The following is a 15,590-nucleotide window of genomic DNA, read 5'->3' as shown; positions in this document are numbered from 1 at the left end:
CCTTTTGTTTTGGGCCAATATTTGCCACGGTGGCACAGTCGCAGTCGATGGCAGCAGCAGCAGCAGCTTTGCTTTAAGCAATTAAAACCATTATAAATTAATGACATGGAAAAATACTATAAAATGCAGCAGCAGCAGCAGCATCAGCAGCAAGCGACAAACTATGAGAATTAGGATGCATTTTCACTATGCTACAAAATACATTCGAGCATTCGAGTATATATGGAATATGGAATAATGTGCATGTCTAAAGGATGCATCCCAGTTAAGGAATGTCTAGGATAAATCAACTTAGCAAATAATGAATGTAAAGGTTGATGTACGTATGACTCGACTAATTGCTGATTCAAAAGTAGTCCAAATGTTTAGCAAATATCTCTACACTAATCAGCAAAATTCACTAAATCACTAAATGAAGCATGACAAAGAAAACAAAACGAAATCCGCACTGTTACCTAATGTGAACCAAAATCGAATATTAACTAATAATACGAATAGTACGAGTATGTATGTAAATATTATAGCAAACGAGAGATATTTAGAGGCTTCTTTATCGAGCTGCACCTTGACTATGCAATTGTCAATTTTTGTCACTGAATTTTTCCCTTACTTTCTGTTTCTGCATTTATCAATTTCCTTTTACCTATGAATATTGTAAATAATCGATTTCGACAACTCATTTGAAGGCTTAGCATGTATGTAATTTAAACGAAACAAAACGAACCGAAAGAACTAAATATGTATGCGTATTTGTAATTAGTTTTTTATGAGCAAATTGTTTTATAAACCCCCTAATATAAATTTACATAATAACATAAAGCAAGCAGCATGTTAGCTGCTAACTATAGTTAATAACTAACATACATAATTAACAACCCAAAAAAACATGACGGCAGATCAGATCCAGTAAATGTTGAACGCGTACATGCATATTTAAGCTGTTAAGTAAAAGTTATAGATACGATAATTAACAAACGAACAAACAAACAAACAAACATTAAAGTCAATGCGAACCCTAACCAATGTTGAACACAGACAGACCCAAACAGACCCCAACACCCGCACACTTACACACAGACACCAATACTATCATACAGCAAGGATATGGATAATATGTATTATGATCGATGTAAGCAAATACAGCGAAAGCAACTGCTAATTATTGTAAGAAAATTAAAACAAAACTGAAATAAATATTAAATATTGAAAAACACAATGGCTGCATTATTATCACTTCAGGGCTTCAGGCTGGTCTATTCGGGCAATATATTACAAAATAGCGTGTAAAAGGCGTATCCTTGGAGCAGTGAAGTCCTTCTTATTGTCCTTGACGTCAGCGATGGGGGACTTTCTCCCGATCACTGATAGGCGTCGCACGCCCTGATCGGACGAGAAACAGCGGAGGTATAGCGATTTAAAGGCAATGTCCTTATTGTCCCTAAAGCGAAACGATAGGGGAAATCCTGCCGATTATGATGATACTTATCACATCTAGATCGGCTGAAAAATGACAGAAAAGTAAGTATTTAAGACTGTGGGAAATGTCCTTGATCCTTGGTCCTTTATAAGGACTCCACAAAATCGAGGATTTTCTTCCGATCACGAGGACACATACCAAGTCCTGATCGGTCGAGAAATAACAGAGTTAATGCGATTTAAATAACGCTGAAATTATTTACACAAAAACAGCATATTTGAATTTCGCGCCCTTAGTTTCGTATCGGCCAGCTTCTGACATGATGTAAAAAAGAAAAACCAGCTACCTTCTGCTGACTTCTGTTCGCCTGGTACTCGGTCTGAAAATTTTCTGGTTTTCGGCCATTTGAGCCTAACAATTTCAAAAAGTTAGTTCCAGAATTGGGCGTCGTTGTAGTGGGGGCGCCAGTGTGCAAAAACGTCGTTTGCACAGTAGCGCCCCATTATCAGCGACGGCCAATGCTGGAACTAAAGTATGGTAGTTCCAGAAACAGCCGTTAAATAATGGGGGCGCCACTGTGCAAATAAAAAAATTTTCATTTGCACAGTGGCGCCCCCATGATCACCAACGGCCAATGCTGGAACTAAAGTATGGTAGTTCCAGAAATCGACGTTCACAATTGGGGGCGCTACTGTGCAAACGACGTTTTGCACACTGGCGCCCCCACTACAACGACGCCCAATTCTGGAACTAACTTTTTGAAATTGTTAGGCTCAAATGGCCGAAAACCAGAAAATTTTCAGACCGAGTACCAGGCGAACAGAGTCAGCAGAGGTAGCTGGTTTTTCTTTTTTACATCATGTCAGAAGCTGGCCGATACGAACTAAGGGCGCGAAATTCAAATATGCTGTTTTTGTGTAAATAATTTCAGCGTTATTTAAATCGCATTAACTCTGTTATTTCTCGACCGATCAGGACTTGGTATGTGTCCTCGTGATCGGAAGAAAATCCTCGATTTTGTGGAGTCCTTCTAAAGGACCAAGGATCAAGGATATTTCCCCCAGTCTTAAATACTTACTTTTCTGTCATTTTTCAGCCGATCTAGATGTGATAAATATCATCATAATCGGCAGGATTTCCCCTATCGTTTCGCTTTAAGGACAATAAGGATATTACCTTTAAATCGCTATATCTTCGCTGTTTCTCGTCCGATCAGGGCGTGCGACGCCTACCCGTGATCGGGAAAATATCCCTTATTTCTTAGATTCCTTTTCAATGACTTTTCAAGTCTATTCATTGTGCAGCCCGATCTGTGCGTTCCATGGCTTGTAGAACCTAGATGCTTCATGAATATTCTTGGCCTCCCGCCCACTCCAAATAAAGCACACATATAAATTGTATTTTTTGATTTTTTTAATAAACTATACAATATATATTTGATGTATATATGTAGCTTTATATAATATTCCGTCCATGTTACTGCTAAAGCAATACAAAAACACTATGCTATGGTATTACTAACTGGCATACTTATACAAGTAACATCGTATTATGTACAAATGTTGATTTCCGTTTATTAATAATGCTAAAACGCACGTTTATATAGTCGTACGCCCAACCTATACAATTCGATTTACTGCCCTTGCGGGTATTAAACTTTCGTGGAGCACTGAAGCCCCATCGAAGAGTTTTCTAAGCATATATCTATCCAATATGTCTTTATGTACATATGATTACATTAATCTATGATATAGTGAATACATATGTGCTAATAAAGATGGGTAGTACAAGGTTAAGATAGCTAAATTAATTATGTATAATATTGCAGAAATGTTTGGGACTGTTGTTTCCAAATAATTCATATGACAAGAAAGTCCCAAGTGTGAAATTCAAACAATATGCTTGCTAGCTATCGATTAACAATGAGAAACGAAGGCAAGTCGGGTAAATGACATTCATTGCAGTGTGATGTGACGAAGCGACGAAGTGTGGTATCCTTCAGTCGCGAAGCAGAACAGAACAAACCACGCAGGATCTGGCATCTACGATTCTAGCTATCATAAGAGTTATGCTGGCATCGCAGTTCTTTTGTGGATCCGTGGTGCCAAACGTTCTCCTTGGCAGGAACACTTTGCGGTTGGTTCGTCTCTTAACTATGCAAAACTAACAAAAGGCAATACAAAATGCATTTACAAAACATTCACAACAAATGAAAAATTCATTCACATTCAATTAAATCTACAAAATACGACAATCATTCGATTTGGAAGCAGACATTAAATCAGATCTTTGGTTGATTACAATTACGATTAGCATTGCCTATACAACAATTGTTCCCCTATGTATGTATGTATATAAATGCATTTCTGTATTGGATCTGTTAATTTTAGAGTGCACATTTTTACAATTTTCAGTTTTCATTCGTTGTTTTTAGGGTCACCGTTACATTAACAATACAAATACAATTCTCAGAAAAGGAAAGGCCTTTGTCTTTGTCTACACAATACAATACATATAATAATTGCCAAGCAAAAGTTATTGAGCCGTTTTTTTTTTTTCATTTGCATCAAACAAACAAACAAACATACAAGTAATCAAATAGGATTTTGGCGGCTGCTGGGCCTGGGATATGTTTCATAGCTCTAATTACCATCCATCCATCCATCCAACCATCTATCATAGAGGGGGTGTGTTAGGAGTGGGGCTCTGGGTGGGGACAACTTAAGTGGTAAGTGCTCTAATCTGAAAGACATATATTCGTGGGCTTAGGCGTACAATGAAACTAAAGGTAATTTGCACTAATTTGAAGATGTTTTAGATGTTTTGTGTATTTCTTAACAATGCAATTTCATGTTCTCTGTTCTCTGTTCTCCGTTTCTGTTTCTTCCGTATTGTATTGCTTAATGCTTAAATAAATTATATCACAACAATAGAGACAAAGTTTTGCGGTTCGGAGTGCGTTGGCGTGTGACAGGGCGGGGCGGCGGCATGGGCGGTGGCGATTGCGGGTTGGCGTCAGAGTGTGAATCAAACAGATGACAAATTGGGGCAAACCACAGGGCTGAACAAACGACAGATACTCTCGCATTGGTTAATCATTGCAATTTCTTACACGCATGCACACATTGACACACACAATAATGAACAATAAATGGTACATATATATATATATAAAAGGTAAGTATATGTAGATGATGTATAATTATGGGGAGAGTCGCCAACGCCATCGCCATCGCCGTTGCCGTTGCCACCGCCACTGCCGCACACGCGTTGCAGGTTTTCACTGAGATCCAAGACAAATTGTTAGGCCAAGCAGCTCTGTCTTAATACTAACTCTTGCTGAGCGCCTTTTTCTTTCTTTGTACTAGGATATCGTAGAACGGATTGTGGCTGATGGACTGCGTCAGCCGCTTGATCCACTCCTGCTGGTCCTCCTCCGTAGCGGCGGACATGCGGTACACGGTATGCTTGCCCTCCACCACCTAATGCGAAACAGAAAGAGAATATAATTAGTATTCCTTTGGCACATTCTACATAGTACGAGCAAAAAATACCCACCTTGCCCTCGGAGTCAGTCTTGCAGGCCTTGATTATATCGGCACCGCCAGTGGCAAACAGCTCGAAGCAATGCGGTTTGCTGCGATCGTGTATCTCGCGCACCGATATATTCTCCAGCGGTATAATGCCACGCGGCTCCTTGTCCGTGGTGTACTCAAAGTAGTAGAGGCAATTGTCGTTCAATATGAACCAGCGTCGCTTCCACGATTTGTATCTGCCAAATGGAATCGAAGCATAAGCATACGGATATCCAATGAGAATTGCATTCAAATCACTCACCTGCCGCCCTGCTTCCACAGCCAGCCCTCCTTGTCGGGATTGAAGAAGGTGTGCATCAGATCGTTGCCGTCGTCTTGGGGTATTTTAAATGGCTCCGTGCGTATGGACTCGTAAAGGGACTCCAGCAGGCCGCGGGGCAAATCGCCGCCGTTGTTGATGCCACGATTCATCGAGATGAATTGCTCAACGGTGGGCTTGTCTTTGACCTGAAGCAAGATGCAATAAAATCATCCATTATTAATCATTTCGATAGCAGTGTGGGGCATCCGCTCGTAGCTTTGTATCGATAGTAATGTAGGAGAGGATCGATAAATGAAGAGGGTATTCACTTGGCACTTGGCAGCAAGGAATATAAAATAAATGTGTTACAGAATCAAGGGTTAGGCATGGCTTTTAATTGGTGTGTGTGTCAAGTGGCTCTTAATTAGCCAGCAATCTGCCTTTGCCCTGGATACTGTTCGCAGAAGTGCCCTTAGAATATGCCACACGAACTGTGTCTGTGTGTGTGTGTGTGTGGATTCCTCCTCTACACTTGACCTATTAGTGGCGGCCCATGCGGCAGTGCGGCAGACCATGCGAGTGGTGTATGTAATTGCTTTAACGATCGCACGACACAGAACGGGACGGGTCGGACGCACGACCTGTCACTCACGCAGCATGCGGAAGTGAATCGCTGCGTCGTCGCATCGTCGTCGATAATTGTGGCCTGACAGCCGGCAAATAGGAATTCAATTTCGCAGTTGAAGGGCAGCCAGCCCATGGCCCCCGCCACGCGTCGAGTTTGATTCTGTTGAGGAATTTCTCTTTCGCTTTTCTTTTTCTCGGATTTCTTTTCGGTTTTTTGGCAGAAGCAACAACTTCCTGACTGCTGCCAACAGTACGAACATCCGGTTGGGAGCAGGCAACCCAACCCAACCCAACCAAACCGAACGAACGAACAGTGGGGAGAGGGCCAAAAACAAATTGAACGGAACAGAACAGAACAGATCTAGGGTTATTTTTGGGTGATTATAACACATAATAGCCATTAATGAGTGACTTGTTTGAGAGGAATTTAAACGGAATTCTTGTGTGTTCTGTTCATTAAGGCTAGCATCTATCCAATCCACTTCCTAGTCCCACTTTTTGGGCGACTTTTCTTGCGACCCACTGTGTAGTACCCACCGATGGATTGTGCAGCGATGTATTGAGCATTATAATGGCAAAACTGAGCACATAGCATGTGTCCGTGTTGGTGAATATGTCCAGATTTAGCTGGCAGTAGCGCTGTGCAAAGCACTCCATCATTCGATCGATCTTCTGCGCCTCGCCGGGCAATCGAAACGACCAGAGAAATTGTCTGTTCAAAAGAGAGAAGAGAATAATTTGCCATTAGCGATAGTGCTGGTAATTATAAGAGGGTGGACCTACCTTAGGGCTTGCACTAGAATGAGATTGGTAAAGTCGTGTAGCGCCACGAAGGCCTTGAGGACATCCTCGTTGAAATCGTTCTTTTCGCCGAGGTAATCGCCTGGAAAGGAAAACGCACCAAAGAAAAGGCAGTTAAAATAAATGTTTGGTTATGCGTTTAATTGAATTTTGTGTGTGTGTTCGCCATTAAAAGAAAACTCCCACTGGGGTGGAGTTGGAATTTATGACTTTTGGTTTGGGGGTTTTCCGCCCGCACGCTCACCTATGGCCGTTTTATTGAGGCCCTCGCCCTTGTAGAGGAAATGCGCCACATCCTGGGGATCGTGACGCAGCAGTCGGTTCTCCACGAGATACTCAATGCCTGCAAATGGAAGGAAGGAAACAAAAAAATAGCATATGAGATATATTTATTTTTTATTTTTATTTATTTATTTACTTATTTATTTTTCCTAGTGCGACAAGAAAGTGTATGGAACTCAAATAGGGTTTCCCCCCACAGAAGTTTCCACTGTATTCCTGCTAAGCGATAAGAACGCCGCCCCACGCCAGCAACCCGGAAGCCGAAGAACGCAGCAAGAATCAAATCAAATCATATAATGTACCCCCATATACGACTATTTGTGGCCCATTGGAGAGCCAGCGAACCGCAACATAAACCACAGCGCAATCCCCATAAACATTGAACGGGGAGAAAAGAGAGCAGAGAAGGAGCGCCCCATAGTACTCGCTCGTTCGATCGGTGGGTCGGTTGGCTGGCTGGCTGGTAACGATGTCATTATTTGCCAATCAAAGAGAGCGCGGCGCAGCGGAGGCGGAAGCAACGCTATCGGAGAACGCGAGTCTCTTCCATGGAGTCTCAATGGAATTATTAAATGTAAACAAAACAAAAGATATTCCATCTGAGATTATATGTATTACGACTAGAAGATACCCTCCTTTAATGGGAATAATCAGCTGCTGGTTCGGATCAATCTATAAACATTCCTTGAGGCTGTTTTCTGTCTGTCACATAAATACAAATAAATACAATATACCCCTTGATTATCCAAACCCACATTCTTATGGTATAAATAATAATAACAATGGCTTTGGCTTTGTGGCTTCCAGACGCCAGGTGGCGCCAGCCATGGGGGCCGTGCATTGTAGAAATTGGATTTGCAGATTGAAATCTGCTCTGCGATGATGACATTGACGATGACAACTGCCAAGGACAACAATAATCACACACACACACAAACACACACACAAATGCCATCGATAATGAGAAATCTGCAAATGGCAAAAGGGGGTGGGGCGTAATGGCTGCTTGGGGCCCTGCGGGCAGAGTGGAACCGCTGCTCCTGTGGCCACCACAAGGATTCGACTTTTTTGGTAAACAAAAAGTTTTGCGTGACTTGAGGAGGCATCACGCGCGATTAACGGCGCCCCCACCCCCCCACCACCAGGAAGCAAGGTAGATGTGGGTAGTAGAACCAGGAACGGGGGGATACTTTGCCACTCTCTTTCGCTGTCTGCTCGCTCTCTTTGTGGCATCCAATCCATGCTTAGATTCGCTCTTGCATGGAAAATAATGCCCGAGCTCTCATGCATGGTCTCTCCACCTTTCTATGGCATATTCCTGGTTGAAGTCCCTGCTCTGGGTTCGTACTCCCCATGAACTTCTCTCTCGCCCCCCCCCATTCACCATTCCCTGACATCGTTTGTGCGTTATGGATGGCACATTTGTGTGCTATTAATTTAAGTGTCTGTGTGTTTGTCTCCGTGTGTGTGTATGCCCCCCTCTTTCCTTTGTGTGTGCGCCTATCTATATGGCGTATCTATATGTGCGTGTATTTCCGTATATTGCTGATAATCGGCCGATAAAGCGACAAATGACGATGACACCACTCCTGTCACCCAACTACCTACCGATCCAACCCAATACCCACCCACTCAGAGCTGCCACCCTGCGTTCTGCGTTCTGCCTCCTGGTTGGCAGTGGTAGCCAGCCGCCAGCCACATTCTCGTGTGGAAGTTTTTTAATAAGCGACGACAAAATGTCTCGTCTCTGGTTGGGATTCGATTTAGCTTTTGCTTCTGCTTCTGCTTTTGTTATTGGGTCGCTGACTCCTCCATAGACTCCTCCTCCTCCGCCACCCATCAGTTGTCCCTCTTTGGATTAGCATTTTTATTGTGCTCCCTCTGCCACATATATTTACACACATATACTCGCATCTAGATATCTGGCATTCCGGACAGGATATGCCTACTCTCTGCTCCTCCCCTTTCCACTGCTGCTGCTGCGTGTGTGTCTGTGTGTTTGTGCTGCGGGAAGATGTTGCATGGCCTAATTTTGACTTGTCGACGTTAATTTATGGCCAAGAGAGGTTGACGTAAATATTTGATTGGCTTTTAAAAATGTGTATGCCACAGGGAGCTATGGGGGGAGGATGTGGCGTACGGGAAGGGCAAAGAAATTGAGCTGTTTGGAGACGTGTTCCATAAGCAAACATGTGCTGACATGTGGGTCACCACCCCTCACCCTCAGAAACATAAAAAACATTGAAAAGTGTTATCAAAATTGAAGGTGGGACGTGGCATGTGCTCTGGAGTTGGGAAATTCCCTAAAAAGTGGTCGGAGGGACCTTCCCTGAAGAGTTCTTTTATCTCAAAATTCCGATACATTTTTCATTACCCTTCGGAAAGGAAAAAGTTCCACTTTTGAGTCCCTAAATTTCGAAGTGGGAAAATCTTCATTTAATATAAATAAATGGAAATATAATAAATATTAATATATAAATTATATAAATATATAAAAAATAAATAAAAAATATAATTAAAATAAATACTCTGCCTTTCCAGAGATCAAAGTTCAATCTACAATATTTGTATACCCAAATGGGATACATCTCTCCCCCATTCGACATGAGATCGTACACCTTTCTGGAGTGCCGAAGTGCCATCTCCAGTCTTCACTTGCTCCGAAAACCAAAACCCCAGTCACACGTCACACATAATTACATTTCCCATTTAGCTGGCATTAGATCTTCCAGCCCCCTTTCTTGTTCTAATGAGCAGCTAACACCTCCCTTCACCCTGCCATAAATGTGTTTAGCCTTCATCTTTCAACTAACCCATACATCATACACCGTACATCATACATCGTACATCACGATGTGTTCTCCATTCCACCCTAATGTACTCCCTGCCTTTCCCTTTCTTTCCCTTTTGCTTCTTCTTTGTGTGAGGGTCGGGTCGGGGTCCTCCCCTGAGACAAGTTCTTGCTATTGGATATTGCGGCATTGACATTTCCATTTTCATTTTCATTTCCATTAAATTAAACACTGGAGGAGGGACAGCGACACAAGCCATAAGCCATAAGCGTACGCGTACACGTACTTCAGATGTCAACGAACTGTCAAATTTGTCAGACTTTTAAGATAGTGGAACGCCCTGCTCTGCACCCTCACCACCCAGCCCCAGCCACTGACACCCGCATCTCCCTTGCTCCTACCCGACTGCCTCTGCCTGCCTGCTGCATTCTGTTGCTGTTACTGGTGCTGTTGCTGGTGCTGCATTTTCATTTCGTTTCGGGCTCATTACGTTATTAAATTAACGTCGAAATTATTATTGGACGTACGTGACACTCCCCCACCCCCACCCCACACCGCTCCTCGTCTCACTCCTCTCTTCATTTGCGTGGAAATTTGCATGGTAATTTTGCCTTTTGGCGCCGAGACACGCTCTCTCATGGAGTCACCAGCGCACCCGCACCCGCACCCGCACCACAATCTCCACCACATCTGCAATGGCAGAGCGATGTCTCTTCTCTTTACTCTTCACTCATCAGCTCAATTATAAAGCATTTCATCTGACTTCATCATTGTCGTGTTGTCGTTGTCGTCGTCGTCTGGTGTCATGTCGTCGTCATTGAGATTTCATTTAAATCATCAGCAAAGTTTACATTTCTCGACTTTTGAGGGACACTCCCTTTCCCTCTCCATGCATAGTAATTGTCAGGGATCCCCATGATTGTAGAGGAGGGTGGGAAACCCTCTTGAATTGAACAAATATTGCATTTGCATATTCGATTCGGAGTGAATCATTGGGGGGGCTGGAACCAGCGAGGAAAATGCACTCAAAGTTTCAGGCAAATTACTGGGATTTGCAGAGCATCCACACAGCATAATCATTTATCTCTTGGAAATAAATGATGAATTGAATGGTAACATTCTGCTTAAACAGTTCTCAGGAGTGCTTCGAATATATCTCCATATTTTTCTTGGTGCAAAATACTCTGGGTATAGATCTTTTACCATGCCAGCTTCCAGACTCACCTTTCTTCGGATCCATATTGAACTTTTTGCGACCAATGGACATTTGTTTGTCCTTGTTGGAATGCTTGCAGTCTTCGGGCACATCGAGCGCCTCCATTTCCGAGACAACTTCGCACAATTCATCTTTGATTTGCTGTAAACGAGAGAGAGGGGGGAGAGAATATAATTAATAAGGTGCAAAAATGGTATTTATGATATCATCAACATATAAATAAATATAGATTGAGGAAACAGCAAGCCACAAGCGCACACACACACACACACACATATGTAGATGCACATGTATCTGGATACACTCTAGAATCCACAGTTAACAGAACAGAACGGGCAAGCAAGCAAGCGAGCGAGCGACTAGGCTGCTGTTTAAATTTAAATTGCGTACAGCAGACTGCCTTCAAAAAAAAAGCCCATAAATTCCACACACACTCGCAGATACAGCAGATACAGATACAGATACAGAGGAAGAGACACTTCGTAGCGCACATAGAGAGACAGTTGAAAGTCGAGTAATTTGCATTTCCTCAGTGCCATTTGCCATTTGCCCGTTGCCTGCTGCCTGCTGCCCGTGTCGCCTGTCGACTGGCGCCAAATAAACAACCCACGGACGGACGACAAAAAACTCACTTGAAAACTGTTTTCAAATTTGTTCTAAATGGAGCGCACATTGAAAGAACGAAAAAAAACAAACCCAATTTAATGCAAATTTTGATTTAATTGAATTAGAAAAAAAAAAAAAAACGAGAAGAATAAAAACTAACTGACTGACACTGCGAACCCAATAGGAGATATCGCGGCATGGCAGTGCCATCGCAAGGGTCATTCCATGCCATTCCAATTCCAGTTCCAATTCCAGTTCCAATTCCCAATCCATTCCAAAGCGAAAGAAAATATCGAAATGTCGCGCAATGTCCAAAGAAGCGGAAAGTACGAATATGTATCTTGTATCTGTGAGTTTGACGCATGAATGATGGGGAGAGCCACGAGACCGGAACATATCAATTGCCCCCAGAGACACATAGGCCGCCCGCCTCCCGCCTCCCGCCTCTACGCCACCCCGTGAATGACCTTCTGACTCATCGGATGAGTCGTTCGTATGCAAAAAGGGAGACGGTCGAGACTCGGAACGGAGGCGCACAGTGGAATGTCAATTAAACACTATAAAATATACAATTGACAAATTGCTGTCCATGGGCTGTAATAAAAGATACACATACGATATGTAGATACAGATAGATAGCTAAACGTACAGCTACAACAGATAGATGAACAAATGAACAATTGCAGTTGAGATTCAAAAGATGAGATCATTCGATTCGTTCGTTCGTTTGTTCGTTTGGGGCATTCCATTCGATTGAAGTTCTCCACATTGAATGCGGATTTGTGTGCTCAAGAAAATGTAACTGCTCCCCCCTACCCGAGGGTAGCAGTGACTTGTCAAACGTATCTAGATACAAACGGTGTGCTGCAAGGTTTTAGATTTAGAATTCATTGACTCTCCGTCAATGATTTCGAGGAATTTTAATTCCCAGAGCGTGTCGCATAAGCAAATAGAAGTGAGGAGAAGTTTAAATAAAGCTCCACCACCGTAAGATGTTTATTTATAACGAATGATGATCATCGGAGTGGCTGCTGCTGCTGCTACGGCTGCTGTCATAGAACAAACATCTGACCAAAAAATATCATGTATCTTTTTTATAGCTAAATATACGAGTGTATCTATCTTTTATATGATTTATGGCTCGACGATTTTATGTCTCAATATTTTCATAATATTTTATGACTGCCCGCAAACATTTTCCCAGGCTTGCAACTCTTTTTTTTTATATTTTTATGTTGATTATTTACATGCCACACACCACATCCGTTTGCCCCTTAAATGCCCATTAAACTATGGGTTCCTATCATTAATCGTTTCCCTCACTATCTTTTTTTGGAATAGATTTCCCCCAAAACAGAATTATGTTAATTTTTTTTTTTTTTAATTTTCCAATCAATAAAATGATCAGAGGAGCTTTACAACTCTATCAACCCATACCCTGCTGCAAGGGCTACCACGATACGCCCCATAAAAATCAATGGAAATGAACACAAAAAGAGAAGAAAAATCAACATAAAACAAAGGAAAATATAGAGGGGGAAGCACAGGTTGTGAGACTGGGAATGGAGGGAGTGGAGGGAGCTCCCTCTGACAAAGGGGTCTATGAGTGCGCAGACAATCGTAGCAACAAGTTTTGCGGCATGTCAGAGAGCGGCCACATTCAGCGGCGCGTTGCTTAAACGCCAGCATTGATTAAAGACCAACCAGTGGTCAGGGCAGTGTCCAGCGTCCAGTGTCTAGTGATATCAAAACCAACACGCAGCCAGAGGAGCAAGCACGGCAGTCGGTGGTGGCGGAGAGACAAAGCTAATGAGCGTCAAACTTAAAAATAAACTCGAATCGGGCGGGCCGGGCGCTTAATGCGAGTCTCTTTAAGACAGGTAACAGGCAGGAGAGTTCTGTCGACGGGCCTGAGAATGGAGAGTGGAAGTGTGAGAACATGCCACGAGGAAGTCCCACAGCGGCAGCGGCCGCAGAACCTGTTCTTACGCGACACCACAATGCAAATTCTTTCAACAGAAAGCCAAAGGGGGGAATCCAATTTGAGATTCGTTTTTGTTATAAATAAAATCACAAAACAAAAACAAGCGAACAAAACCCCATTCAATATTTTTTAAGCAGAAGTCATTTTTGGTGGGGAACTTTTCATCAAAGGGGATCTGGGAAATATCCAAGGTGGAAGGAAACTCTGCCGTGATTATTCATGCCATTCTCTCAGAATGGAATCCTTTTTCCCCTCCTCTACTCTGCTCTTTTCTCCTCCCTCTTGTCCTACCTTCGGATGTTGCCTGAGTATCACCACATCGCTGTTGATCTGCTTCTCCGCATTGCTGAGGTTTCTCTCGATCAAATGGCGACAACTCTCGCAGAGATTCGTCTCCTGGCTGCTTCTGGTGCTGCAATTATTGTTATTATTCTGCTGCTCCTTGGAGTTGTTGTTGTTGTTGTTGTGGTGGGGATGGCTGACGGAATTCCTTTCGGATTCGCTCTGCGAATTGGAGCTGTCATCGATGAAGCGCATATCGCCCGCATCGGGTGTCAGCGGAGAGCTCAGAACGGAGCTCGGCAGTTCCGTATCGAGCTCCAGGCAGGGATTATCCATGCCTCCCCCGCCGCCATTGTTCGTCTCCGACAGATCCTCCACGTCCAGCATGCATCCCAGCGAATTGGAGCGCGTCTTGCGCGGCGATCTGCGCGAGATGATCTCCCCCTTGTCGTTGAGCAGCAGTTCCACGGGTCGGGACACTATCAGCGTCCTGGTGGTCGTCGTGGTGGTGGTGTTCGTGTACTCCGATCGCTTGCTGTACAGCTCCGTGTGCGGCTCGTCGCAGGGCAGCCGCTTCAGCTCCACCTTGCGGCTGACATCGTTGCAGCTGACCGTCTCGCTGCTCAGCGTCGGACTGGCCGGTGGGGGGCTGTCGGGCGTCAAGGTCGTGATGTTGTACGTCGCCACACTGGTGAAGGGCGCCAGCGAGGGGGAGCGCGGCTTGGCTGGTGGCTTCGGTGGCTTCGGTGGCGGCGTGGGTGGCAGTGGTGTGGGCGTGGGCGTCTTCTCCTCGCTCTTGGAGAGCAGATTGCAGAAGCAGCGCACACAGACGCTGCTGCTGCGACTGCTGCTGCCGCCACTGCTGCTGCCAGTCTCCACCAGACGTCGTCGATCCTCCTTGGAGGCCTTCAGCGGATTGATGTAGAAGGTGCTGCTGCTGCGGCTATTCCGATCGACACTGAATCCCACTCCTTCGACATTGAATCCTGGTATGCCGCCGCCGCCGCCGCCTCCCCCTCCCCCAACGACTGTCGCGGAGAGATCGAAGCAGCTCCGCTGCAGCTGCAGCTGCTGTTTGCTGCCAAAGCTGCCACTGCTGCCCAGGTTGGTGGTGCCCTTCTTGGCCTTTGGTTGGCGCCGCAGCGAGGAGAACCAGTTGCTGATGCTGGGGCGCTTCTGCTGCAGGGAGGCCATCGCGTGGCTTCCGTGTGGCAGAACGGGTTCCTTCTGGATTGGATCACACTATCAGGTGGAACCCTTCATCATGGCTGATGGCTGATGGCTGATGATGGTGCACTGAAAATTGTATATTTCTTAGTCTCTGAGGATTCGGGGGCAACCTCTGTGGCACCTCGCTGCAGGCAATTTACAAGTACAAAGCGGCGACACGGCAGGCGGAGTCTTCTCCTTTTTTTTTTTTGGAGAAATGTATCCCTCCCCTCCCCTCCCTCCACGCGACCCATAAATTAATTAACTAATTATCAAGTGTCTGCTGCGGTGTGAAAGAAGCCCTATACAGGAAAGTGCTCTAGAACCTCAAAAATTAAATTTCGTCTGGGGGGAATATTTTTTTTGGGGGTTTCCAGCCGAGACGGCGACACAAAACGAATTACGCTAATGGCTGGCAGGTTAACAAGGTGATGGCGTTCGTTCCTTAGACTAATCCCAGCACAGGCAGACGGGACACTTTGCTGTTGCTGTCGCTGCTGCTGCTGTGGCAAGGACACCACTTCCGTGTGTCTTCGT

General features: G+C 44.4%; 1 protein-coding gene across 2 annotated transcripts in view; it reads right to left on the bottom strand.

The window, feature by feature from the left end:
• Positions 1-4,397: 4,397 nt before the first annotated feature.
• LOC111064674 (cytohesin-1) overlaps positions 4,398-15,590 on the bottom strand; it is a 39,517-nt gene continuing 28,324 nt past the window's right edge. Inside the window, exons 1-8 of one of the 2 annotated variants that reach the window (XM_041592502.1) lie at positions 13,854-15,119; positions 10,981-11,113; positions 6,927-7,025; positions 6,665-6,764; positions 6,419-6,593; positions 5,255-5,460; positions 4,976-5,189; positions 4,398-4,899 (exon numbers count right to left, since the gene is read on the bottom strand). In XM_041592502.1, the coding sequence (XP_041448436.1) occupies positions 4,747-4,899; positions 4,976-5,189; positions 5,255-5,460; positions 6,419-6,593; positions 6,665-6,764; positions 6,927-7,025; positions 10,981-11,113; positions 13,854-15,038 (2,265 nt within the window). In that variant the 5' untranslated portion in view covers positions 15,039-15,119 and the 3' untranslated portion in view covers positions 4,398-4,746. Of the gene's footprint in view, positions 4,900-4,975; positions 5,190-5,254; positions 5,461-6,418; positions 6,594-6,664; positions 6,765-6,926; positions 7,026-10,980; positions 11,114-13,853; positions 15,120-15,590 lie in introns of those variants that run through there. The other variant, XM_022352424.2, reaches the window with a different exon arrangement.

The sequence above is a fragment of the Drosophila obscura genome, unplaced genomic scaffold (assembly GCF_018151105.1).
Source record: "Drosophila obscura isolate BZ-5 IFL unplaced genomic scaffold, ASM1815110v1 contig_179, whole genome shotgun sequence".
Taxonomy (NCBI): Eukaryota; Metazoa; Arthropoda; class Insecta; order Diptera; family Drosophilidae; genus Drosophila; species Drosophila obscura.
Note: the sequence above shows the minus strand (reverse complement) of the source record. Positions and strands in the feature narration are given on the sequence as shown.